Genomic DNA, 27595 nt, shown 5'->3' on the forward strand with positions numbered 1-27595 from the left:
TCTGCTGCCTTCAGTGAAGACACCATAGTACCTGTTGGCAAGCAGAGTCTGGAACCCCATCCCCTCATAGAATGCAAACTCTGTGTGTGGATTGGGGGCTGTTGTCACTAGGTTGGCCACCGTGTTCCAAGCACCGAAAACATCTGGCACAGGGCAGATGCTCCATCATGGTGTCCTGAATGAACAGCCCTGACCCCAGTCTTGTGCACACCGAGGATCTCATTCCCGGCTATGTTTATATCACGGCAGTAAGAGCCTAGGACTGGGCTGGGCAGTGGTGGCGCACACCTGTAATCCCAGTACATCTGGGAGGTGGATTTCTGAGTTTGAGGCCAGCCTGGTCTACAGAGTGAGTTCCAGGATAGCCAGGGCTACACAGAGAAACCCTGTCTCGAAAAAACCAAATCCAAAAAAAAAAAACAAAACAAAAAAAAAGTCTAGGACAGACTGTGAAATAGCTCAGCAGATAAAAGTGTTTCTCCTTAAGTCCAATGACATGAGTTCAATCCCTGAAACCCACGTAAAGGTGGACAGAGAGGGCAGACTACAGCTGATTCCTGACCTCCACATGGGCACTGCACCCTGACACAGCTGTGTCCCCATCCACACACCACACACACACACACACACACACACACACACACACAGATTCCAGAACCTTTATTTGAAAACATTTTGGAAGGAAAGCGACATCTTTGGTCAGAATGTCGAGTTAGACACCAGAGTTTCCACCAAGTAGCTGAGGAGTGCCAGGACCGCCCTCCAGGAGGAAGGGGAACTCAGCGCCACAACCAGGGCCTGCTGGAAAGTGTGGAGCCAGCGCCTTGGTGACCTGCAAATCCCTGTGCTGCCTGTGACCTGGGGCTCCTGACCTCTTCAGAAGGTTCTCAGACACCTTCTGCTTCTGCCAGGATTCAGTCACTGCTATATGGAGCCAGGCAGAGCCTGGGCACCTGATCATGGAGTGACTCCCACAGGGCCCCCAACAGCAGAGCTACCAAGACATCAGGAACATCTTCAACCTTTCCACCCCTTCTCTTGAGGTCCAGCTGGACCACTCCTCACTCAGCAGCCCACCTGGCATCCCGTGTAACACCCCTCAACTCCGTTCCCCAATGTCACGCTGGCATAGGCAAGCATGCATGACCAATGACTTCCCGTCCCCGCCCCGTGGACTATTAAGGGTCAGGAGCAGAGGCCTCTTGTCATCCACAGACAAAGCCAAGCTGGTGATCAGCAGAAGCATGCAGATCGTTGCCTAGCAGCGTGGCCTTGTGGCCCAGCCCACTTCTGTCCAGGCCGGAAGCTCCAGGCTGCCCCAGCAGTACTACGCTGGCGTTTGGCTAAGGCTGTCATTCTGAGGAGGCCCCAGGAGCTCACAGGGAGCAAGGTCATGGTCTCGGAGTGTTCTTAGTGACCTGCAGAGGCAGGGCCACCGCAGGACCCTGAACACATGGGATCTGAGTTTCAGGCCTGTGGTCACCTCTAAGGCCCCCACAAAGGCAGGTGCTATTTGGCAGCCATTATATCAACTCAAACTAGCTATGTGACACTGCAAAACGTTCCCTTCCTTCCAGTCCTCCTGCACTGGCACCCACTGTCCCCTCCCCCCCCATAAGAAATCCTCCTCAAACTGGCAGGGAGAAGATAGGGCCTGACGTGATGGGCACACAGCTCTGCAGAGTCCCACGGTGGGCATGTCAAGGGCAGCAGCCCAAGGCGCCCAGTCAGCGGGGTAGACACAGGATAGCTCCAGCCAGTGGATACGTGCAGTGGGCACCTGCCAATGCTAACTGTGGAATCAGCTCCCATGGTGTTCTAAGCTCCCTACTACTGGGGCTGCTGGTTCGCAGGGGCAGATATAAGCTTTGGATTCAGATACCTAGGGGTTCAAATCCCAGACTTACTTCTTCCTGAAGGTAAGCCTCGGGTCACCTTAATTATTCTTCCTGTCTCTCAGATATCCCATAGAAGAAGTGGGACAATAAAAGGTATCTCCCTACAGCGTATTGGTCAGGGAGGTCCCAGACCCAGAAGCTTCCTCAGCGCTGACCAGCTTGCAGTGCTGTCAGGAGCCATGCAGGCCAGGGAAGGGAGAAAACACAACAGCTGTCTTAGCCAGCACCCAGCCCTTCACGCTTTAACACTGACCCACCATGCACAATATGCCCCCTTGAGCAATAATGGCACAAAGGTTATGGCGATAACCAACCTCTTCTGCATTTAAGACCTACTATTCTACAGGAACTCAGGCCTGGCACCACAAACCCGTCAGAACCCCATGGTTAGAACAGTCATGGGCCTCGTGAGGGACTTCCTACTGTTGTTTTGCTACACTGCCTTCTGAACACTCCTGTCTGTGCCCACAGACCAGTGCTGTTCTTACCCTAGTGGGCAGCCGTTACTACAGACTCCTGATGGGTTAGTGCAGAGACAAGTGGCTTCCCCCTAGATAGGGCGTCGTCCCTGGCAACCTTTCTCATATCCCTTCCTCAAGGACCAGGGAACACTGGGAAGAGGTTTTAGATGCTATCTTTTCAATTGGCTGGAGACAGCACAGGACTCACCACAGCTGTGGTTACCTACACAAGATCAAGCCGGCAGGACCAGCCAACATCCCAAAGGGGCAGGACTAGAGACACTGGGTTACAAGGAAGGAAAAAGGAGAGGTAGTAAAGGAAGAGGGTTGAGATTCCCAGGGTTGAGGGGGAGGGTTGGGCTGGAGGTATGCAAGGTCAAGACGTCATTTACATCTATAAAACTGTCAAAGAATAAATGAAAGTTGCTCTTTTTTTTTATAGTTCAAAGACCACCACCTATTACTACCCACCTCCTAGTGTGCCACGGCAGACTGATGACGCCAAGGCTGGGCACAAGGGTCCTGACAAGGTTGGCGGTCCTTCCTAATAGCCAAGCAGGTTGCCTGTTCCGCTACACCAGGGAAAGAGGAGGAAGTCCAGGCTCCAGCCTGTGCCCCGGCCTAGAAGTGGGAAACGCCCTTTGCAAGGTGTAGTTGTGACAGTGTCGCCTGGAGAGCCAGCCCAGCATCTACCCCGGGGAAGCTGAAGATCACATCCGGTCTGAAAGGCGGCTCTGTCCTTCCCCTCTACCCGTTCTGCCTGGGAGAGCACGCACGGCTGAGCTCAGGGTCTTTAATGTGACACATCCGGAGACTAAAGGCGTGCGTCGGCCAAATTTAAACGGAAAGATGAGCTTGTTGGGTGTCTCTTCAAATTATGGGGAAAAAAGAAGGAATTCTGGAGTCTGCTCTGATCCACAGGGCCTCACGGGGAGTCTGCACGTCGGTGGCATCAGAAGGCTCTGCCTCTGCATACTTGAAATAAGCCTACTGAATGGGAGGAGGCACGCATGCCTGAGACCCCCACAAGCCACAGGAAGAAGTGGCTGGGGAGTCCCCAGACAGAAGCCCGTGGAACTTAAGGAATGTGGCCTTGCTGGGACGGTCACTGCGCGTCTGGACAGGACATGAGCAGCTGGATCATAACCATCTCTTGGGAAATCCCGACACGGCAGGGTGAGGGTTGGGGATATAAGATGGGGCTGTGGTCTTACTAGGCACTCAGGGGAGGACTGCCCTCCCATCTAAGCACGAAGCCCTCAGCAGAAGGCATCAGATGGCGTTTGGGCTCTAGCTGGCTTCCGCAAGTCAGCTGGCACACAGGAAGAACACTCAAGAGTGTTAGTCGCTCTCCAAGAGTCCGCTAGGACTTTAAACATTCGATCCAAATGACCTTTTGCTCTGAGAAAACTCTAGTCACTGGATATGTACTACCAATGTGATAATGGCCAACAGTCTCATAAAACCCCAGGAGCATAGGCACAGGAGGCTGCTGTACCCTGTTTACAGATAGGAAAACTGAGGCTCAAGGGAAGAGGTAACTGACCAACAGCAGTAGCTGGACTTTGGATCTCTTAAGTCATGGAACCAGCCCCTTCCACCTTCTGCCTCTGCCCCCCACCCCACCCCACCCCTGCCCTTCACATGAAGCCACACAACTTGAAATGACATGGACCATGCTGGTTCCTAGCACTGAGCCCAGGTCCAGAACATGAGTAGCAGAGTAAACCTCAAAGTTTGAGTCACTGCAGCCATGGGAACACCACCATCCCAGGTGTGTTGCCGGGCACACATGGGCACACTCGCACACTCCATGAGTCTCAGCGGCCCAGAGCCCACCCAGAACACAGAAACGGGGAGTCTTACACACAGGCCCACTGGCGAGGTCTAACATCACCCAACAGTGACCTTGTCACACAATGGCAATCTGCAGAGAAAGGAAGGTGCCCTGCTGGCCCACCCACAGGGGACCGGCCATCACCCTCCATTCTGGTACAGTGACACACCGCTGCTCCCATCACAGAGGGCAGAAGCCGCCACTCTGCCCTCTGTCACCAGCAATACCCCAGGTGGTACTCGTGCTCAGAAAGGGAACGTTTATTGTTTCCCACTCACAACTGCCTTTCCAGCTTCACACAGCAGCAGGTACAGGAAGCAGACAGCCTGTCAGCAAGACTACAGCACCACCCACGGCAGGCAGTCTCCCTCGCGCCTGGACCCTGGCCACGGGGCTGGGAGCAGGGCCTGGAGCTGGTGGGGGCGGGGAGTGGGGGGTGGAGGGTGGGGAAGGAAGCTAGCGACCTTTATTCTAGCAAGAATTCTCCCCAAGGCAAGGGTTTGACTCAGCCACTCAGGAAGAGTGTGCTTTTCCTGGGGATACTGAGACCTGCTCTCACCAGCGCAGCCACAGGGGGCTCCTCACAATGGAAAGAGGACCAGTGAAGGGAGCAAAGAGAGAATAAGGGAAGCTCACCACTGGACCACTCAACCACCAGCTAGGGTCCAGGGACCACTATGGCTGCAGGTCGGGAAAGGACAGCGAGATGTTTCTAGAGCAAGATACCATTTCCCCCCGTGGAACGAACAGACTTCAAAACACATCTGCCCAGAAGTCAGCAGGGCATGGCGGCCTGCGCCAGTGCCGTGTAGAAAGGCACCAGATGGTTTGTTATGAAACACATTTTGGTCAGAAAATAGCTGGGGCGTTCTGGTTCCTGGGAGGACAACAAAGCCAAAGAGAAAGAGGCGTGGGCTGTGAGGTGGCAGAGCAGACGACAGCTTTGGTATGAGATCTGGGTTCTATTCTCAACTCCACCCCCCCCACGTGTCGCCTCAGTTTCTTTATCTGTAAAATGGATGCAAAACAACCCACCACAACCTAGTACCAGGCTTTGGTATCATCCCAGGAATTATGGGGAGGCAGACAATGGAGCACACACAAGGACACACAGAGAAACCAGAAGAGCAGACCCAGCTCTGGCTGTTGGAGGGCTCCCGGAGCCACAGAGGTGATGCCCATGGTTGAGGTGACTCTGGCTGGCACACTAGGTCCTCGCACTCTATGGGCCGTGTCAGGGACTGGGGCCCTCTTGTGGAGGGAGGGCAGGAGGCAAGCTCTATTCCCCCAGCACCTGTGGGACCTCAAACCATGGCCATTACGGGAGAGTTAAAGTGCAGAGTTCACTGTGTCTTTGGTCAGGGGCTGCCTCTTGGAGAGCCTCAGCCACTCGGCCCTGAGAAAGCCAAGCTCGAGGAACCCAGCGATCCTGAAAGCCACGTCCTGTCCAGTACACAAAGAACGACAGGCTCTTCAGGAGTGAGGCCACCCCAGAGAAAAAGAACAAGCAAGGCTTTGGTCATGTCTTGACGCCCACAGCAGGAGGGGGCACTGGCTCCAGGAGAGAGGCCAGGAGGCCAGGCCACGTCCTGCACACACCCTGAGCACCTGAATCAAACCCGGTTTCCGAGCATAAACCAGGAAGGAGTCACCGCCTGGATAGCCCGGGGCATCTTTCCACCCTCTCCCCGCGTGACTGTGCAACTCGAATCTGCAGGCTCTGGTGCCACTGGCATAGGCCGCTGACAGCTCCTGGAGCTGGCTGCTCTGCTGCCGGTGGCTTGTGGTCCATCACACGTCAAGGCCAGTAGTGTACTGCCAGCCTCGGGCCCTCAGAAGCTGAAGACGTCATCTTGCTCGATGCCACTGCTGTCGGGCTTGTCCCAGTCGGTGGGCGATAAGCTCTGTGCATAATGGATGTCCTGGGCTGACAGGCCAGTGTCCAGGACTTGAGGGTTTGTCCGTGACTGCGCCAGCCTGGAAAAAAGGCAACCAAAGCTGTGTAAGCCAAGCGTCAGGGGAGGGGCTGGCAGGGGCCGCGGGCAGGGACAGCCTGACCAGCACTGGGCAAGAAGGGAGGAGCTGAGTGGGGGAAATGGCTGGACTCAGAGATTAGCAGGGGAGATAGAGGCCCCGACAACAGGATGCCCAAGAGAGGCAGAGCACTGGTACAGGCCGTGACACCCTGCTCTCACAGAGGCCAGGGCACCTACTGAGCCAGTCGTAGGCAGGAAAGGCTCAGCCACGAGAAGACCTGGTGTGAGCAGGGTCAACATGTGCTTGACAGTCACACAAGGAGGAACTGCTCAGGGGAACCTGGAGAGGTCAGTGCCAGGTAGCTCTGACCTCAGGAGGGGATCCTGGGGTATGTATCTAAACATCTGGAAGAAGGCCTCTGACAGCCCTGAGCCAATGCACATCCCCAAGACCAAGGCTGGGAGCTGACAGATCCCAGGGCTGGGACCAGGGTCAGCAGGCACAGGCCGGCCTGGGCCAAGGGACTCTAATACACAGTGATTTGATTTTTGAAATTGATGGGAAGGACCTGGGACAACCACACATTCCAGAAAAGCAGATGAAGTTGTTTTTTCAAATGTGGGAAGAATCAGCCAGTGAAGGGGAAGGTAGGAGAAAGCCCGGAGCCCTTGGCCCGAGGGCTGGCCCCTGGCTGCAGCAAGAGGTGGCAGGGAGGAGGGAGGCTGAAGGCCCGAGACAGGAGGCTAGGAAGGTCCTGCACATCCAAAAGGGGACAAGGGAGTCCCGGGGACCCAGGACCAGGAACCAGAGGGAGCCGTCCTCACCTGCAGCCTTTTCAACTGCCCTGCATTTTGACTGAACTACAAAAGCATTGCACACATCAGACACGCTGCAAGGTTTTCCTTCCTAGGTAGTAAGCTCCCCGTCCCCAGAGAATCCAAGAATTGTTGTACAGAAGGCTATAGCCCAAGGGTGAGGGCCAGGGCCAGCCCGAGGCCCACATACCCAGCACAAGCCCTCAGAGTGTTACCTTGAAAAGGCTTCATCCAGGCCATCATCCAGCTCCTGAGAAAGAAAGCGTGAAGTGAGAACTCTGGTGGGGTCACGGTCCCCAAGGGCGCTACGGGGCCCAGGACCTGTATGTGTGTCAGGAGGAGGTGCCACAGATCTAACATGACAGTCACTGGGCGACATTCCACAGCGGCTCTTGGCCCAGAAGGCTATCCAGGACCAAGTGGAGCAAGAACTCTGTCGACGCTGGGGCAGGGTCCAGTTGGTCAGTCAGCGCTGCTGAGGGTGCTACTATCTGCACGTCTGTGGTGCACCGGAATAATGCAGTCTAAAACTGACCACCCAAATGAAAACTGAAATTAAAAGCCATTCAGGTTCCTCTGGGAGATGCTGTGGAAGGCCGGTGTCCTCACTGAGGGAACGAAAAGGCTGACCCAGAAGTCAGGCGCTAGCCATGAGTCCCGAGAGCCAGTGGCAGGGCTGCGTGCTCAGCTGACAAGGGAGGGGTGCCAGGCACAAACCTGCCGTGCTAGGACAAGGGAGCCTTTGCTGCTCAGAGTGGGAAGAGCCACAGACACTCCGGTTCAGAGGATTGTGAGGAGACAGCTGTGCTGGGAACCAGGGCTGCTGAGGACACAACCTTGGCTTTCAGAGGAGACATTGTTCAGCCACTCCACCCAGAGCCTGGATGCTGTTGTGCTGTTGTGTTGTCCTCCCAGAGGCCTATGTAAGTCATGGTCTTGGGGGCCTAGACCTGGGAACCACTCCAGGCTCGTTCAGAGACCCGGCTCAAGCTCACTGAATCCAGAAACCATGCCTGCGCCACAGAGCTACTCACCCACACGACACTGCTGTTGCCCAAGACTTGAGGCCGCGGCACCTCGTCTGCGTTGTTGGTATTAGCGCTGACTGTGGATAACGGGGCCTTCGCCACCTCTTCCAAATCCAGCAGGTTCCCAGTAGCAACCACTGTGAGGAGTCAGTTGGGGACATCAGGAGGAAAGGAGGGACACCCCCTCAAGCCTCCTCTGCACACATTCTGGTACCCCTGCACTATAGTGCTCCTGACTTGTTCCTGGACTCTACCCTTGTCCAGATGTAGGACCCTGATCTCTGGATCCCCACTCTGACCCTGTTCCACCTGGAGCTACAGGGCAGTTGCCCACTAGAGAGAACCTGTGGCCCCTGAGGGCAAACCTGGAAGCTGCAAATTCCTAACAGAAGTTGAATGCCTAAAAGCACACCAAGTGGGCTGGGGTGTCTACAGGGTCTGAGGCAGCCAGGAGCGCTATGCACTTGTGCATGCGCATAGGGCACACCTGGGTAAGTGCACGAGCTAGCACAGAGACCCTGAACTACTGGCAAGGCTCATGTGCTGCTGACTTAACAGCACAGGAAGCAGCAAGAGTCCAGGAGACAAGGCCTGGGCAGAGGGCAGGCTCAGTGCCCAAGACTCACAGGTTTTCAAGGAGGGGGTGCTGTCGCGGCGGGTCCCTGGGATGTCTCCTCCCTCCTGGTTGGCTTTCTCCCTCTTCTCTTTCTCTGTGGGATCAAGGCAGGAGCTGCTGAGCGAAGCCTCACAGCAGACACAGTCTCCATTAACCACCTGGGAGAAGGCCGGCTGAGCATGCCCAGAGGCAGGAGGAAGTCTCCACTAAAGAGCAGTGCAGCCTTCCAGAGTCCACTTAAACCCAAATACTAAAGAAGGGGGAAGATGGTCTCTGTCCAGATGGGGAAACTGAGGCTTAGAGAAGTAACAGGACCTGTTCAAACCCACAGACCCCTTAGGAGATGAGGGTGGGGCCAGCCCAGGTCTGACTTCTGGCTGGTACCTGTCCCTGTACCCATTACTCACAGTGCCCAGGAGGAAGACTCACCTTCCTTGGACACCTGCCAAAACTCAAAGGCAACTTTGAAGGCTTGGGCTACAGTCAAGGTGACAGCTTGTGCCTGAAAAACAGGAAATGGGGGTGGGGATGGGTGTAGTGTCAGCCAGCAAAAGCAAGTAAGAACTGGAGGGCTGGGTGGGGGGGTCCCACCCCAAGCCAGGCTCAGAAAGGCTGAGGGAAGGGGGCAGGGGCCTAGCTCTCCCATTTCCTACAATAGCCTAGGGTATAGTGAAGCCACACCCTGGAGAGGCCGAAGAAGCCAATCATCAAAGCATCTCCAGTCCAGTCCTTCCAAAGATGGCTGCACACTCCTCCCACCCCCTCCTCCTTCCCTTCAGGCATGCCTAAATCACCTGTGAGGGCTACTTCTTCTGGAAAGTCCTCCTGGGTTACCTGAGGATTCCCTATACTCTTAGACCAGACAACAGAAGCCAGGGTGGAAGGGCCTAGCCACGGCTGAATGAATGTAACCAAAGAGGTTGAGGTCCCACTATTCAGAGTTACAGGGCATTGGGGGTGCCAGCTGCTGAAAACTGACACCCCAGCACTGTGGGAGGTTGGCGACGGTCAGGAACAAAAGCCATCTAGCCCCTGACCAGTCTGTGAGCAGGTGCCTGGGCACCATCTCGGTCACCAGTGCAGGACTCCACAGCCCCGCCCACCTCCCTCTGGAATTGCTGATGAAGCCTCTCTCATAGGCGTACATCCCAATGTGAACGTTTCCTACAGAGAAGAGAGCCACAGCTCAGACAGAGCCCTCGGGCGACTGCGATGGTGTCTGAGGGCCTGACTGTAGCACAGGTCGGCTGCCACCTCCCGTTAGCCCGTCCTGTGGTAACCAGGTCAGGGCCGGGAGTGCAGGGAAGGGCACCACCTCCTCCAATTACAGAACAAGCTCAGTCCTAAGCAGCTTCCACCAGACAACTCGATTTAATTGAGAAATAAATTTGTGGCCACCGCCTTCAAAACTCTTTAAAAAAACAAAAAAACAAACTGCAATCTCCAAACTGACTGATCTGTGCCAATTAAACTCCATGAAGTATAAAATCTCATTTGAATGTCTCCGTCATTTACATTTCTGATGGAAGTACGGATGCTTTATGGCAAAACTTAAATATGATAATTAAGTATGAAACTCTTCACAGCTGTTTACAATTTAAGCTGTCACGTCTGAATCAAGTTTAATAGACCCAGTTACCATTGAGAATTGCCCATGAACTAAATATATGGGCTAATTACCAGCCCAAGTCGGACCACTAACTCTGGAGCAAGGGCTGGTCACGCATGTGGCATGGCTACAGAAACACCACTATGCCTGCAGAAACCTGGGACAGGGGCTGTTTACATAAACCTGGTTCATTCGCGTTCCTGCCCCTCTGCCCAGTAAGTCCCAGTGAACGTGTAACCTGAGCAGGGACGTGCAGCAATGAGGGCAGGCAGGGGTGGGACAGCGTGGGGGTGACCTGCTTCCCCGGGGACCCCCCCAGCGATGAGTCACAGGAACACCCAGAGGTTAGACCTGTATTCTCCAGGTGTCCCCAGGCCACTGAGCTGCCCTCCTGAGACCTCTGCTGTGGGTCTATCTCTCTGTCATATTACCCAGAAGCTTCCCCTTGGCCCAACTGTGCACACCCCTATCTTGCTCCCGGTAAGCAGGCTTTATCAATAAGTCAAAGGGGGGCAGGTATGCAGCCACACCACATCCTGTGCCAGCCGTGCCAGGGCTTACCTGGCTCCCGTGTTAACTTCTGCACAAAGATTACTTCAGAATACTAAGGTCTCCCGGGAGGAGATAGCCCTGTCCCCTCGGCCGGACAGAACTGGGGTATCCAAGCCTACGCCCACATGGGGAGCCTAAACCCCTCCCTCTGAGCACAGAGGCCGGGAGCTGGCTGAGCTGAGGCTTCTCACCTGAGCACACTGAACTACTTCCTCTCAGGGGTGTTCTGGTCATGCCCAAACAAGATCAGGAAAGGCAGGCCTTGGGCGGTGCTGTGAGGGACCCAGAAGGAACCCCTTTGTCCACACTTGTTACTTAGCCGGCAAGGAGAGATAAGGGCTCATTGAGGGCCACGTCTGCACCCCAGGCTCTGCAGGTCCAAAAACCTCCACCCTAGAGCCAAGCCCTGGACTGTGTCAAACCCAGTCCTTCCTCCACAGACTCTGCAGAGTGTCGTCCACAGATGGGACAGAGCCAAGGGTACCCACTCATGCCTGCAAACCCTTCAGATAATGAGGGAATCTTAGGCCTACAGATCATCCACACTGTTGACTCTCAGAGCTAGGCCTTGGAGCCCAGCTAAGGTCTTGGAACCTGAGAGGTAATTATAAGACCCCAGAGTGGCTTGGGAACCCTGGGTGACAAAATGCAGAGACCGGTGAAAGACAGATCACAGCCAGGCTATGCAGACAAACAGCTGGGTGTCCAGCAAGAGCCCTGCCCCCATCCCATGCAGCTCTGTTAGCTACAGGCACGAGGTGGCCGGCTTCTGCTTTTGTCAGCAACGCCCACCAACGTGGGGCAGGCTGTGTACAGTCCTCTGGCCCAGGCCGCCCTCTGAATGGCTGGGCCTGGGCCTGTCCTGCCTCACTCCAAGAGCCCATGTCAGAGAAAGCTGCTTCCTGTGCTAATGCCCCTCCCACAAGTGCCCGCCCTGCACAATGACCTAGGGCCAGCAGCCCCACTGCACTCCAAGGGGAGGAAGAAGGCAACAATGGGGACACAGTAAACATATTTTTAAGTCAATGTGGCCTCATTCATACCAAAGTCGCCCACCATCTGTGGGAACCAGTCACAGGAGAAGCCACCACTGCACAGGTTCCTGCAGGACCCTAGGTGGCTGGCTGGCAACTTAGAGCCTACAAATAAGGCATGCAAAAGAAATGGGGCCTTTGGAACAACCCCAGGGGACACCGAGGTGACCTCCTCATTCTGTTGATAGGCGAGCAGACCAGAGAAGGCCGGTGCTCACCCACGCTCACCCAGCACATCTGCTGTTCCCATTCTTCTGGGAGTCCTGCACACAGTAACAGAGCCTCACAGGTGGGATTAGGTTAAGGGTGTTAAGATGGGGGCGGGGGCTTTAACCTGGATTATCCAGTGGCCATTATCACCACAGGGGCCTCAGGATGGTCAGAGAAGCAGCAGTTTGAAGAATGTGCACCGTGGTGGCCAGCCGGCCGGCACACACAGACCCATGTGTGTGGGTGCTTAGTTACCAGGAACAGCACTGCTTGAGAAGGATTAGGAGGTGTGGCCTTGTAGGAGGAAGTCAAAAGTCAGCGCGAGGCCCAGTGTTGCTCTCTCTGCCTCTGGACCTGGAGGTAGCTCTCAGCTAGTGCTCCGGCCCCTGCCTACATGCTGCCTGCTGCCTGCCCCGATGATAACAGATCAAACTTCTGAACTGTCAACAAGTTCCCAGTTAAATGCTTCTTTTTTTAAGGGTTGCCTTGGTCAAAGTATCTCATCACAGTGACTAAGACAGACTCGACAGCTGCCTCTGAAGATGGAGGCTGGGCCCAAGGATCTTGTGAGACCCCGAAGGCGCTTTAGAAAGTAGGCTTGTGAGACGTGACTCTCTCCAGGGCTGCTGAAGAAATGCGAGCCCACTCTCCTACTCCAGCCTGCCTCTTCCCAGGACCGGAAGGAGGAGGAGTCTATGTTGTTTGGAGTCACTGCTTGTTGTCATTTGTTCCTGTGGCATTTAGAAACCCATCTGACATTAGGAACGTGGGGCCCCAGAGACTATGGAGTCTCCGATGTGTCCTGTGACGGGAAAGGGAAGGGTCTCATCTCCTCTGACAAGCACGGGCCTGGGGTCAGGTCCGAGCTGTCAGCAAGACACAGACACTGAAGCAGCTGACGTCAGGAGCCTCCTCACCCTCAAAAGCCCCAGAAACCAGTGTCAGCGACAAGACAAGGTCAGAAGAGCGCTGGCTCCTCCCCAGTCACAGCAAAACTGAAGGCCACCAAGCCCACTCAGATGTGGCCATGGGGTGCGGACAGGAAGCACTCAGCCTCTCAGGCGTCGGTGGGCTCAGAGCTTTGCACCTGGCTGGCTGCGCCATCGTGAGCGAGCTAGCTGGCCCTGGGGTGGGGTCTATTGTAATTAAAAGGGTAAAGGAAAAGAAACACAGACCCTAACCACTTCCACCTTATGGAACTGCCCTGAGACCAAATGAAAACACTTGGAAGCCCAGCACCACAATGAGCACAGGGCGTTGCAAAGGAGCCATTGGCTTCCCAAGTGTGGCCCAGAAAGCACAGCCGAAGGAGTCTCAGTTTTACCTTCTACCAGGTCCCTCAGTTTCCTTTCTCCAAAAGCCAATTCCTACAAGGCCTGTATTCCCAGACTACTCCATGACCGTCACAGCCTCAGACCCAACCAGTCACCGAGAGGAATACACCCAGGTGCTTCCAGGGGGCATGGGCCAGCTCCTGCCCACAGACGGTTGACCAGTTACAGCCTCTCATGCCCACTTGAGATTCCCGGGGATTTCCTCCCATTTTTAAGTACCCATGACTGTCCCCTCCGGGCCTGGCCCTCCCTCGCACTGACCACTTTCCGCTTGGTGCAGAGGAAGGCATGACACTCGAGGCTCTCGTTCTGCTGACTTTGGGCGATGTACGCGAACACCTTGTCGTGCATCTTGTCTGCGGTGCAGTAGGAGATCCTGGAAAGCAGGCGAGAAGCATCACCAGGCCTGCGTGGCACCTCATCGCATCTGGGTGTGTCTCTCCTGGGCCCCAGAGAGCCTGATGCCCGCTCTCCACCAGAGCAAGCCTCTGTGGAGCTGGCCTGGGCATCCTGAGCCATCTCCAGGGAGGGGACTCGTTCCACACAGCGGAGAGGGGAATAAGAAATGGAGGCAGTCTCCTTGTTGTCTTTCTCTCCAGGCCACACTGGGTCACACCCTCACAGGAACATCTGGACCTAACTGCACACCAGCCAATGCACCGAGGGACCCTATAGATTCTTCCTTGTCTAATGTCTGAGCAATCCTCAGAGCCAGGGGTCTGGGACACAGTGCTGTTGATAGAGCCGGGGTGTGAACTCAGAACCACACTCCTGAAGGGTCCGTGTCCACTGGCTGGAAAGAGCAGCAAGACCCTGCCCTGCCTACCACAGCCCCTCACAGACCAGTGGATCTCAGCCTTCCTGATGCTGTGACCCTTTAATACAGTTCCTCATGCTGGGGTGACTCCAGCCATAAAATTATTTTTGTTGCTACTTCATAACTGTGATTTTGCTACTGTTATGAACCACAGTATAAATATCCATTCTCCAGTGCTCTTAGGCGACTCCAGTGAAGTGGCCATTCGACTCCTCCCCTCTAAGGTCCTGACCCACAGGTTGAGAACTACTGCCCTACACCAACCAGAGACCAGCTAAATAACGAGGACCATCTCCCAGGAGGCCAGGATGGAACCGGGACTGAGGCTGGGGCTGGGGATATGTAGAGATGACCCACCCAGGAGCCTGAGTGGGTGCAGGGGAGACACACCAGCTTCCTGCCTCTCTACCCACAAGCTCAGCCCTGCAGCCCTCGCTACCTGTTCTCTGGTTGGCTAACCCTTCCCTTCTTGTATTTATCCTGAGAGCCACAGTTAGCGGAGGGGCTGGTGGCTCAGGAGTGGGGCAGCTCAGCAGATTCACCAGTCACCAGCACAGTCCCAGATTTTAGTACGCCACTCCAATCAAACCACGGAGCATCCCCAGAGGGAAGAAGTGGGTGCCTTGTCCCCGCGTGCTTTTCCATCCTAGGCACCTGGCTTCCTGCTAACTGTCTCTCGCTTCTGGAAAGTCATCTGCCAGATCCTGTAAGAAGCCACCACCGCTGGGAGGTCCTCCTGGGTTTCCCACTGGCACGCTCTCTTTAGTTCCCTTCGGGGAAACCCTGTTTCCTATGCCCTCCCTCCATTCCTTGCTGGTCTGGAAGTGTCCAGAGCACAGGGCTAAGCTGGCTAAGAGGGCTGGAGGGGTCAAGGCAGCGGCCTGGACGGGAAGACGGAGCTAGCAGCTGTACCAGTCCCAAGTCAGCCTCTACCTCACAGGACAGTCTCAGGCCTCTCCCTCTCTGGGCCTCAAGCTTCTCCAGGGAAAACACAGATTTGGGCTGCCTCTCCCCAGTTTTGTACCCCTACACCTGACCAGCAGAGAAAGAAGTGGGGTAGCCAGGAGCCCCTGGGACCAGGGAGGAAGCATGTCCATTCTTGCTCCCTTTCCTGCAGGAGGCCTCTGGGACACTGAGCCGGGGAACCAGAGCTGAGCATTGCGGTCGAGGCCGGAAGACAGGCAGATTCCGCAGCTGTGTGTCCCCGCACCTCAGGTCCTCTGAGCCGGCTTCAGCTGGTTAGGGAACAGCTGTGCCCACTACCCCAGACTCCCCGTGAGCTGTGGGCTTCTCACCGGCGGCACATAACCCGCACAGGATGCCAGGACCTGCCCCCAGCCCATTTTACAGATTGAGGGAATTCCTGGTTGTAAGGTCTAGATTCAGACAGGGCACTCTGATCAGCCCCGCCCAGCGTACCTGTAAATGGACACGTTCTCAATGAGCTGGCTAGTGAGGCTGTCAGTCAGGATGATCCCCCGGGGTGACACCTTGAGCGTTACCTTCTTCAGTTTCTTCCCGCTGGCCTTGGCCTAGGGACACACAGGGGTTGGGGGGAGGGGGGACATGTGAGGAGAGGGCTGTCTGGTGGGCACTGCAGACAACCCAACCGGGGCAGGGGCTTTAGGGAGGACTCAGCCGGCACCCTGGTGCTGGCTAGCTTTTGTAAACCTGACACAAGCTAGGTTCACCTGGGGAGAGGGAACCTTAATTAAGAAAACACTTCCATCAGACTGGCTTGCAGAGACAAGTCTTGGCTGGAGCAATTCCTTGACTAGTGATTGATGTGGGAGGGCCCTGGAGGAGGGGGTGCTGCCCCTGGATAGGTAGGTGGTCCTGAATTGTTTAAAACAGCAGGCTGAGCAGAGTCCTCTGTGGTCTCTGCTTCAGCTCCTGCCCTGACTTCCCCTCAGCCATGGGCTGTGGTGCAAGTTTAAGACACACACACACACACACACACACACACACACACACACACACACGTTCCTACCCAACCCGTGTCTGGGCAGTGTTTTAGCACAGTAACGAAATGCCAACTAGGGAAACCCTCCCGAGACACACATGGACAGCCCACTCCCAGCTGGTGCTGGTGAGCACTGGCCCTCACAGGAGGGGACTGACACCTCCCTGTCCAGGAAGATGGGGACAACCAGGGGAAGGATTGGACTGGCCCAAAGACATGTAGTGAGGGAGGGACAATGCTAGACAGAGCACCCAGGTGCTGCCACAGCCCAGCACCACGACCTGGGGACCCAGCTCCACCCACACGCCAGGGCCTGAGCCACAGGTCAAGGCCGCCCTGGGGAGCTGACTTAAAGGGCCCACACTCACTCACGGGTAGGGAGAAGACACTGTGTTGGGCTTCACGGCCAAGTAGTGGGGACATGGTAGATGGGGAACAACTTCCTCCCTCCTCAGAGTTAGTGAGTCACCAGGGCCTGATGTGGGGACTCAGGGCTGGAGGCGGCCAAGGCCAGGAGGGTCTGGAGGGCGAATGCTGACCGTTTCCCAAATACAAAGGCAACCTCATAAATACCCATGAGCTGGACACAGGAGACTCAGGATGGACCAGGCTCAAGCTCCTGTCATACAGATCTACCTGGGGACAAGGACTCTGGGGCAGGGGGCACTGCCCCGGGCTCCTGGCCTGCAGTCTGGGCACTCACTGTGACCACGATCCTCTTGACAGCAGCTGCAGACAGCTCCTCGCCCTTGGGCCGCTCCACCAGCGTCATCCCAAGGTACTTGAGGCTGAAAACCATGCCCTCCAGCAGTGTCTCCCGAGTGTCTGTCCAGTTCTCTGGCAACTCTAGGACAGGACAGGCAGCCCTCAGTCTACTGAACAGGCCTGGCTCTCACTTCCTCAGCATGCCTGAAAAGGGCCCTGAGGTGCCCCATCTTCACCTGACCGGTACCTCCCAGCCTAGCCAGCACCTCAGCAGCGTCACATCCACTGAACCCACTCAGCCTTAGGAGCACCCACAGCCTGTCCCTGTCACACACACTGCAGACAGCAGCTCTGAAGACCAGGAAGTTAAACCGAGACTGGGGCTATGCCATCTCCTGAACCCAAATTCAATGTCAATGCTGAGGGCATACGGTCCCTCCTCCTCCCTGAACCCTCAGTCTGATTCTTTGAAAAGGGGATTATAAGGAAACTGAGGCTCAGGAGCTGAAGGTATGGACCAACAGCTACCATGGCGAATACAGGTGGAGTTACCAATGGCTGGTACATTCCAGCCCCATGCTTGTTTCCAGACAGGTGGTCTGGGAGTGAGGACCAGCAAAGAGAGGAGAGGGAGTAGGTTAGATGTCACCAAAGAGGAGGGGTGCGCCTGGGTTCAGAGAGAGGGCGGGGGAGAGTTGAGAAGGGACCCACCTGGCCCCCATGCAGAAAAGATTGCTGAGGTCAAGGGGGAGTATGGACCCCAAGGGAAGGTTTGATCATCCCCCAATTCCTCCTTGGAACTGAGGCTAAGGGCGCCCATCACACAGGGGGAAACAGAGCCAAGCTTACTTAAGAGAGTGATGTCACTGGGAGTGAGCACACAGCCCTGTTAGGGCCCCTCCTGTCACCCCACCATATTGCACTCATAGGAGCTACTCATGTGACTGTGCCCATCCCGCCAGCTATGAGGAAAGGCCATGACACAAGTTTAGGACATTCCTGTACTGTCAGGAGTGGGCAGAAGCCTGGGCTCAAGGGACATGACCATGACCCTGCCTCCTCTGGATTCCCTGTAGCTTTCCTTGGCCACGTCCCAAAGCCTTGGGGTCCAGGGGCTCTGTCACTTCATCCACGGGGTTCACAGCAAGACACTGCCCACCGCTAGCACTGTGTGTTCGTGGCTGGGGGCGAGGAGACCTGCAAGCATTTGCCTGTCCGCTCAGACCCAAGTGAGCAGGGACTTTGCTGACCGCTCACCCAGAGCCCAGCACACAGCTGGCAATGTTTACTGAGCACAGGGATGGCCTGAACACCCTCAACCTCAGCTGTGCTCGGCACGCTGCCCTCTGGCCTTATCTCCGAACACGAGGCTGAGCCCCAACTCAGATGGCCCTAAAGTCCAACACGACGTCCCATCCATTAGATCCTCCAGAAGGATGCAGAGAGTCCCCGAGGTGCCTCCCAGTTCTGTGTCAGGCAATGAGGACTCTGGAACAGCTCTGGAAGAAACCAAGGCTCTCGATGCTATCTCCAGGACATGCAGAGCCGCTGTTCAGACGCCGCTGTTTCAGACACCAGACCAGGGACAGTGGCCTTGCAGGCCTTGTGTCATTCCTACAGCTGGGGAGCTGTAGTACAAAGATCTCTAACTTGCCAGACGGCAAACTGCCTCCATTTTAGTCAAAGGTCAGAGGTTCTTAGATGTTTCCTAATAACCTGTGCTGCCACTCCTTCACAGACAAGGTGCCCAGGCCACCACGTCCAACCTGAGACCCACCCACGCCCACTGCCTGTGTCCGCAGCAGACATTGCCAATAGACAGCAATGCCTTTTTCTACTATGGCCAGGGGCAGGCAATACTAATCAATCATGAATGGGCTTTTTTCATCATCCATCCCGGCCTTAAGGCAAACATCCTTCCCCTATCTCTGGGTCCCGCTCTCCCATTTCCTCTAGCTCAGCCCTTTCCTGGCCCCGGTCCAAAGCCACTTCCGCTCACTTCATTCCAAAGGGCCAAAGCTTGCCAAGGTCATTGGTGATCTCTTTGCTGTCAAAACATTGTCTCCTCCTCGACCTCAAATGCGTGACATGATTCTACTTCCCTCCTTCCCTGATCTGACCCTTTCTCTATGGTTCCGCCTCCTTCGACAAGGGTTTCCAGGTCCAGTCAGAGACTCTCCACCCAAGCCTTTACTCGGCAGAGGAAACAACTGAAGCCCAGAGAGGTGCTATGCAGTACTGGGTGTTTGAAAACTCCTCCCTCCTCTCCAAGCACGCACACACGTATGCGCATGCGTGCACAAGCCCCCCACCCCCCAAGCTCCCACCGCAGACTGCAACATCTACTTTCTCAATATCCAAAAGGCTCCTTCGGAGCACAGTATGTGGTACAGCGGTGCCCTGTAATCTCATCAAGAGGCAGGAGGATTCTAAATTAGAGGCCAGCCTAAACTACACCTTGAGATCTTGTATCAGAAACAAATCTCTAATCCCAGCATTTAGGAAGCAGAGGCAGGCTGATCTCTGAGTTTGGCACCAGCCTGATTTACACAGTGAGTTTCAGGACAACCAGGGCTGCACCAGCAATCCACACACCTGCCTCTCCCAGGCTGCCTCATCGGAAGCAGGCAAGCTACCTCAAAGCCCTTAGTTGGATACTCAGCGTGACCCTGAGTGAGACCTCCATGAACCTCAGTTTCCTCACCTACAGAATGGGGAAAAGGAATGTGGGGTGTCGGTTATTGGCAGCGTGCTTGCTTAGCATGCATGAAAAAGTCCTAGCCTCTGTCCCCAGCTCTGCAGAAACCAGGTATGGTGGCACATGCTGGAATCAGTACTTGGGAAGTAGGGCAGGAGGATCAGACATTTAATGTCATCCTTGACTCTACAGCCAGTCAGAGGCCAGCCTGGCATACATAAGATTGTCTCAAAAAAAGAAAAAGGAAAAGAGAAAAGAAATGGGGGCTGAGAGATGACTCAACAGTTAAGAGTGATGATGATGATGTTGATGATGATGATGATGATGCCGCCACCGCCACCACCACCACCGCTGCTGCTGCTGCTGCTGCTGCTGCTGCTGACTAGGTCTAACCAGAGAGCTCACAACTCCTAACTCCAGCCTGTGGCAGATCCAATACCTTTCTCTGGCTTCTGTGGGAACCTACACTGATGTGCATGCACACATATACACATAATTAAAAAATAAAATTAAAAAAATCTAAAAATAAATAAATTAATTAATTAAAGGGAGGGTGTGGTGGCAGGGCACACGCCCCAAATCCTAATAGGTGAGTTTGAGGCTAGCCTGTCTACATAGTGACATAGCTGCAGGCCAGCTAGGGCTACATAGTGAGACTATCTCAAGGATAAAATAAAAGAGCAATCAACCTAGCAACCTTCCGGGCCCCACAGGGCTGCTTAAACTGTGGGTGAAATAGCTAGACAAGGTCTGAGGAGGCTGAGGCCAGGCCCTGGGGCAGATCTATGCAGGCTCTCCCAAGCCTGGCTATTGCTGTTGCTGCCTGACAGAGAGAGAGATTCCGCCCGCCCGCCCGCCCGCCCGCCCGCCAGCAGCATCACCCACACCCACAGTCCAGCTTTTCTTCCAAGGCCTTGCCCTCCAGTCTGCTCCTCAGGCTGCAGTACCAGGAACTGGACCGGCCTCTGGTCTGAGTGCCACTGGCTCTCGCTGTGTCTGCCCACACACAGGTCTTTGCAGGACAGTCTCCCCTCCTGCGCTTCTGGGCACGTGACTCGCTGCTCACTGAGGCCTCTGGCAGCCACAACTTCCCCCAAGAAAGAGTGCTGAGACAAACAGGCGAACCAGTGTGGTCTCCCACCCCCAGACACCACAAACAACAAGGAGCCAGGGCTGCACCCCTCCCCGAGCAGAGCTCCCAGGGGCCCCTTGGCAAACACAGGCCTGCACCCGAACGAAGCCTTATTCCTGTCCGAGTTATTTTCAGCCCTGTGGTGGGTAATGACTACGCTATTTTCATTTTGCAATTTTACAGATGACCTGCTGTGGGAGTTAGCTGGGGACAGACCACATGTCCAGTCTAGCCTCAGCTGGCACCCTGTGTTCCCTCCTTGTGAGAGCCCCAAGAAGAATTAGGGTTACATAGGCATCCTGGCCTGCCCCTCACTGCCTAGAAGACCTGCTGGAGGGTGTCTGGGCATCAGAGCTGCAGCCAATCCACAGGTGGGGTGAGGTTGAGGTTGAGCCTTGCCCAGGGCCCCAGGCTGGTTCCCTAGTCTGGTTCCCAGTGAAGGTTATCTAGGAAGCTGCAGGGACATCCTAGGAGGGGACCAAACTCTGCCCTGCCAGGAACATGGCCACCTTTGACAAATTCAGTGGGGCTTTTAGGACCTCCGTGGCAGAAAGTTTCCAAATGCAGAAGGACTAGGAATCATTGTGGCCACTGCATGCCTTTAATCCTAGTCCTTGGGAGGCAGAGGCAAGTGGACCTCTGAATTCCAGGACAGCCAGGGCTATGTACAGAGAAACTCTGTTTTACAACACCCCATTCCCCTCCAAAATAAAGGACTAAGCCAATTTCAGAAGTTAAAGCCACCAAGATTATTTTTAAAAATGAATAACTGATGGTTACCCCAACCAGAGCTTCCTCATATCTACAAACGCTGGAAGAAAGAAATAAGTTCTCTTGGACAAGGAAAGGAGATTCAGTCCCTCAGCCTCCCCGTGCCTCAGTTTCCTTGCTTTGAAATGGGTAACACAGTGCCCACCCCTGTGGTGCTGTGGGCACACGAGCTTGCACGTGACCCTGCCTGGCACGCACTGAGAGTTCCAGCCACTGTCACCGCCACCCGTCAAACACAAAGGGCTTTAATGCACACGTGGCAGCCTTACTGAGTTTTACGGGAAGTCACTATGTCACAACACGGGCAAGGAATACAAACTAGGGGCCCTAAGTGGTGGCCTCGAGACCCAGCAGCCACCAAGCCCCTTCAAGGGTAAGGCAGGCGTGACACATGCCACGGCACCCGAAGAAAGCATCTGACCCGTGTCAACATCGGGTGACCCAACTCCTCAAATATCCTGTCCCTCCCTCAGTAACCAGACTGAGAGGAGCCTCCAGTTCAATACCCACCCACCCCCCCCACTGCAGTCCCACCAGCCAAATGCTCTTCCTGCTTTTCCCCTCCCTAAACTCACCTGTGTCTGCCAGGTCACCTTCTCAAGAGAGATGGCTGCCAGGGCCTAGTCCTCTGGTCCTTTCTGTGCGACCACTTCCTCCCTGATATCAGCACCCACCATCCTTTCTGCAGCCTTGCTGTTGGAGGGACCTCGTGTCCTGTGGTGCCCTGCAAACTAGGAACTCCGGTCTCTATGTACAACCCCCTCCAGTCATTGAGAAACAAGTCGGTGTTGACTCTACCCTGGGGCACCTCTGAACTAAGTCCCCGGGGCTGCCCCACAGTCCACTCTTGGGGATTCCTTCCCTTCTCAGCTGTCCTGGGAAGCCCTCCCATGTCTCAAGGAGCACAGTCAGCACTCTCTGAAGAAGCTGCCCCTCTGCGCTTTTATCTTACTGCTAGCATTCTATGCTGGTCCCACCCCCACCCCACCCCCACCAATATCTGTGGCCTTCTCCCCCTGTTCCTTCCTCCACCAGAACTGAGAACCAAAGTCACACTACACACTATCGGGGGACACACTCAGGCTCACGGTGTCATTGTCACAGGTACGGACATTCTGCTTTGTTTGGTGTTGAGACAAGGTATCTCTATCATGTGGCTCTGGCTGTCCTACAACTGGCTTATAGACCAGGCCTTACTGGAACTCCTAGATCCCCCTGCCTCTGCCTCCGCAGTGCTGGGGTTAAAGGACCATGCCCGTCAGTATTTACATGGCTACAGGTAAATATGGGTAGCTCCCCATTTAGAGTCACTCTGCTGAACCAGGTACCTTATATTTATCTCTTTTTTTTGGGGGGGGGGAGGTATCTCTGACAGCCTAGCATAACCCAGAAAGGAATAGAGCTCACAGACCTATAGGAAGACTGCTGGGCTAGGGAAAATTCTTGGCCAGGAGCTGAGAGAAGATCTTTTGGCCAGTGCAGTGGTGTCACATTCCTTTGATCTCAGAACTCCGGAGGCAGAGGCAGGGGGATCCCAGAGTTTGAGGCTACCCTGGCCTACAGAGTGAGTTCCAGGGCAGCCAGGGCTACACAGAGAAACCCTGTCTCATAAAAACACCACAAAGATCTTTAAGGTCCCCAGAGAGATGGGGAGAGTGGCCATGAGCAGAGTGCTCTCTGCAGGTCTGTGGGAAGGCGAGATCCCTCCAGGCTTCTCAGTCTTAGCAGGGGCCGATTCTACCCAGAATCCCCCAGCTCTGGTTTGTCCTCTGAGCTTTTTTTGTTGTTGTTGTTTTTAATACTTAGCGTGTTTATGGAGAAGAGGCATCCATGTGCATGTGTGGACTGGGAATCAGTTTTCTCCTTCCTCCAAGTGGAGCCCAGGAATCGAACTCAGATCCTCCAGCTTGAGAACACGTCCCTGTTTCTAACAGGCTCTGGCCTTTGAAAGCTAGACTCAAGGGCTGGCTAGGGCCCAACCTCTCCTGCTGGACACACCCAAGGCTTTCCTCTCTAACCTGTGTCCACACTGGTCCTGGGGGCAGCTAGCCAAACCTGGGGTGGGGCCTGCCCCCCAACAACAGCCAGAAAACCCAAGGCAAATGACTAAGACCCTAGGGCTGGGGAAGCCCAGCCTCAGGCCATGCTCTGTGCCGGGAGTGATGGACTTCATTTCCGGGTCCTATCTCTAAAATGGGCCCGAAGATAAGAATCCCGAGCTTTCTCACCTTCCCAGGAGCCAATGCACTAGCAGAAGACAAATAGCAGAGACAGAAGGCAGGAGCGGGCCTGGAGACCACCTCTAGGCAAGTAAAACACACACTGACACTCCCACAAAAGTTCCAGATGAGCAAAACTCTTCCAGGCAAAGTAAGATTACGAACTTGACACTTAACCAAAGATAGGCCAGCCTTCTGGGAAGCTCATCTGGAGCACAGGACTTTGGGAGGAGCAGGGAGAGAGGAGAGCACTGCATCCCTCCAGGGTACAGACAGGCTGAGGGCCCCATCCCAGAGCTGGAAGACCTGGGAAGAATCAGGCCGAGCCTGGAGGATGGATGGATATATCTATACACACACATACACACACACACACACACATATGGTGGTGCACACCTTTAATCCCTCTGCCAGAGGCAGAGGCTCAAAGCACACCTGGTCTACATAGCAAGTTCCAGGCCAGCCAGGACAATAAGAGACCTTATCACCAACCTGTAAAACAGATTAGCAACATCTTAACTGACACCTATCCCTGACTGGCCTCAAACTCACTATCTGACACCTTGTGACCTAGAACTTCTGATTCTTAGGCTTGCAACTCCCCAGATACGGGAGTACAACAGACATGTACCGCTACACCTGATTTGTTTAGTGCTGATAATGGAACCAAGAACTTAAGTACCACAGGCTTCCTGCAAGCTATAGCAAGCTCCCTACCAAACACAACACACATATCCCCAGACCCACAGGAATGTTATCCCTATTTTCTGGGCTGAGAAACAAAATCATTAAGAACAAGTAACCTGCCTTGGAGTGGAGCGGGCAGGGAAACTTCTCCACATCCAAAATGTACCCTGCTTCGCTAGATTCATCTCCGCTTCCTGGCTCCCTCCCCTTCAGATCTCTTCCCCACCCACCCTTCTCCCTCTAGTCCCAGGAGAAAACCACAGGGTTCATCCCCTGGAAGGGAAGGTCGTGCTCAGAAGCCCTGGTCACATCCCACGAATTTTTGAAGGGCTATTTTGGTAGTAAGTGTAGAAGACGGTACATGCCCTGCCCAAGGGGCCTCTGACCCCACCCCCACCAGTAGGCACCAGCACGCGTTCCCGATGCCAGTCAGGGCTAGGAGGAGCCCACAGCTGGAACACCACAGTGGGAAAGAGGAGGGGCAGGGCGGGCTTCGGAGGCCCAGACACGCTGGCGCTCCAGGGACCAGGGAACTCGGGCTCCCCTGGTGGAGCCAGGCTAGGGAGGGTGCTGGCAAGAAGCTGGGGGCGGGGAGAGGGGTACTGTTAGTGGGAGGGGTGGAGGGCCCCAGGTAGGTGGCAGGTGAGGGTATGCCGGGAGTCCAGGTGCTTTGGCTTCACATCAGGAAGGGAAGGCATGGACGATCCCTTACGAATGAAAAGGGAGGGACCTGAGTTAGGTTTCTCAGGCCTCAAGGGAGTGTGCCAGGTGACGGCTCTCAGAAAGTAATCCGAGAGGTGGCTGGGGGAGGTTCCTCTCCGCCCCTTCCAGACTCCCGGGAGAAGTGGCAGCGACTCTGAGTCTGCCTTTTGCCTAGGTACCCAGGGACTAGGACCAGCCCCCCAAGGGAAGGCACGGAGGAAAACAGGGTTGGAAAATAGGGTTGGAAAACAGTCTGGACTCCTGCCTCTCCACCTGGACGCGTCCAGAGAGGAGGAAGCGGGACCTTGGGTGGCACCCGGGCTGGGATCGCCCCTCGGGGCAGTGACCTGCGGGACTCATCGTCCAGAGGGGACCCGGTGGGTTGTGCTGGAGTGGGTAGAGAGGCTCTAGACGTCCTCTTCGAGCCACACCTGGAGACCCCGAGTTCCGCCCGCTCCCCGCCGAGCCGCCCCAGACGCAGCCGGACATGACCCCCGGGGCCCGGCCGCGCGGGGCGGGACGAAGCCACCCTGTCCACCTTGGCCCCGAGCTCGGCCGGCGAAGGCCCGACCAGGGGCGCACAAACTCACTGCGGTGCCGGCCGCCCGCCCAGCTCTGCTTGGCCAGACTGGGGCTCCGGATTAGCGCGCGCCCCGCCGACTTGAGCGCGTCCATGGCCCGCTCCGGTTGCTGCCACCGCCGCCGCCGCTGCCGCCGCCAAAACTCCTCCAGGAAAACTTTCCGCCGGGCCAGGCGGCGCGCGCCCGCAGCGCTCCTCCCCCGCCCTCCTCGCGACGTCTGGGGGCGGGGCCGGAGAGGCTACGCCCACAGACACGCCCCAGGATACGCCCCCAGAGCGCGACCCCGCCCCTCCCCGACCTGGACCGGCTCCGAGGCTGCACGCGCAGTATTCCTAGGCTCTGAACCCACCAAGGCTCCCAGCCAAGCGCTGTTCTCCGACCCCAAGCTACCCGTTGCCTTCTAGATAGCTCGGCTAAAAGGCACCTGGATACCATTTCACCAATGGGAAGAGTGAGGGAAGAATGAGGGGTAGAACGATAAGGGTCTTGTTCAAAAATAAGAGAAAGAAAAATGGTAGATGAGAACGAGATGGTCGAGTGGATAAAGGCACTTGCCTCCTTGATGATGATCCCGGAGACAACACGGCGGAAGAAGAGAACCAGCTCCTGCAAATTGCCCTTTGACCTCCAGGCGCTAATAGTGGCACCTATGTGCCCTCCCCCAATTGTACACATACGCAAAATAAATGCAAATAATTAAATGAATATGAGGGAGGAGCTCACCAAAGCAATGGGAGTCTTTGAACGAGGGAATGAAGGCCTTGAATTTTGCTGGGAAGGATCGGGAGTGTATTGGTATTAGGAGCTTTCTTAGCTGTCCTCCGCCCATAGTCTCAGGGACTTTGCAGCCTTAAAGCCACCGCTTGAGACTCAGACTCAGGCTTGCGGTGTGACCCAGGCTGTCCTTCCCTGCTCTGAATCATGATATCTGTCAAGTGAAGCGCGATCCTGTCTATAGCGCACCCACCGACCTGTCTGGGCAGGTGCTCTGTGTGGAGCCGCGCTGCAGCCAGCTTCCGAGGCAGCACCTGCTCCCGCTCCAGGAAGCTGGTCATTTAACTCCAGAGCCAGGAGCGATGGCTCAGACCGGTAATCACAGCGCTCCGGGAGCTGAAGCAGGAGGATTCCTGCAAGTTTCAAGGCATCCTGGGGTATAGAGTAAAACTTTGCCTCAAAAAAACCCCAAATTACGAAGAATTCTAACTTAAAACAAACAAACAAACAAAACAAAACCGACCCTTGGTTCAGCCTGTGCCCAGAGGAGTCCGGAGCAGAACCCATCCAAGACCAGTGTTCTCACTACCTGGCTTCCAGAAGGCGTGCTTGAGCAGTGCAGCTGTGACCTCTGGCTAGTTTCAGAAGCCAGCAGATCTATCCTGGCTGGGAGACAGACCTGCTGTGTGCTCTGGCTGCACAGGGAGGCCTGGCTCACTTTCCACTCTTTCTAAACCTCCTGTCTGGTCCAAGAGCTCCGCTCGAGTAGACAGTCCAGCCAGCCACAGGCTCCTTTGCAACAGGAGACACAGCTGCGCTTCTTCTGAGGCTGATACCCCAGCGGCAGCCCAGTTGTCCTGGTGGGGGGCGTGGTCTGGCCTTTAAGACCTTCATCTGTAAAGGAAGCACTAAGGCCTTTTCCATGGGACTGTGCTGCGTGACTGGAGTTAGAGGAGATAAATCCTGCCCTCAAAAGTCCACCCACACGCCTGGCGGTGGTGGCGCATGCCTGTAATCCCAGCACCGGATTTCTGAGTTCAAGGCCAGCCTGGTCTACAGAGTTCCAGGACAGCCAGGGCTATACAGAGAAACCCTGTCTCAAAAAAACCAAATCCAAAAAGACCAAAAAAAAAAAAAAAAAAAAAAAAAAAAAGTCCACCCACTTCCTCCAGGAAGCTCTCCTGGACTGCTGTCTCCGGGCTAGACTCCCATAGCTTTAAATGTGAAACATTATA

At 55.3% G+C, this 27595-nt stretch overlaps 1 protein-coding gene across 3 annotated transcripts; it reads right to left on the reverse strand.

The window, feature by feature from the left end:
• Positions 1 to 645: 645 nt before the first annotated feature.
• Positions 646 to 25847, reverse strand: Ldlrap1 (low density lipoprotein receptor adaptor protein 1). Of its 3 annotated transcripts, none has more exons than XM_052177712.1 (9): positions 25656 to 25847; positions 16855 to 16997; positions 15608 to 15720; positions 13633 to 13747; positions 9062 to 9134; positions 8643 to 8726; positions 8023 to 8153; positions 7204 to 7238; positions 646 to 6173 (listed from the first exon to the last, which is right to left on the reverse strand). In XM_052177712.1, the coding sequence occupies exons 1-9, from the start codon at positions 25738 to 25740 to the stop codon at positions 6029 to 6031; spliced, it is 924 nt and encodes a 307-aa protein (XP_052033672.1). In that variant the 5' UTR covers positions 25741 to 25847; the 3' UTR covers positions 646 to 6028. The 3 variants fall into 3 exon arrangements, with proteins under 3 accessions (XP_052033672.1, XP_052033674.1, XP_052033673.1); XM_052177714.1 differs by lacking the exon at positions 25656 to 25847 and adding an exon at positions 22033 to 22321; XM_052177713.1 differs by lacking the exon at positions 25656 to 25847 and adding an exon at positions 20446 to 20710.
• Between the last annotated feature and the right edge of the window lie 1748 nt (positions 25848 to 27595).

Source organism: Apodemus sylvaticus, chromosome 3, assembly GCF_947179515.1.
Source record: "Apodemus sylvaticus chromosome 3, mApoSyl1.1, whole genome shotgun sequence".
Lineage (NCBI taxonomy): Eukaryota > Metazoa > Chordata > Mammalia > Rodentia > Muridae > Apodemus > Apodemus sylvaticus.

What these genes read in the sequence shown, in the direction of transcription:
- Ldlrap1 (XM_052177712.1), bottom strand. Translation starts at nt 25,740, where the DNA reads ATGGACGCGCTCAAGTCGGCGGGGCGCGCGCTAATCCGGAGCCCCAGT. An exon ending in GAGAACGTGTCCATTTACAG is followed by an intron (nt 13,748 to 15,607) that starts GTACGCTGGGCG and finishes CCTGCTTTCCAG; the next exon opens with GATCTCCTACTGCACCGCAG. An exon ending in CACCCCCTCCTTGAAAACCT is followed by an intron (nt 8,154 to 8,642) that starts GTGAGTCTTGGG and finishes GACTCCTCACAG; the next exon opens with TGGTTGCTACTGGGAACCTG.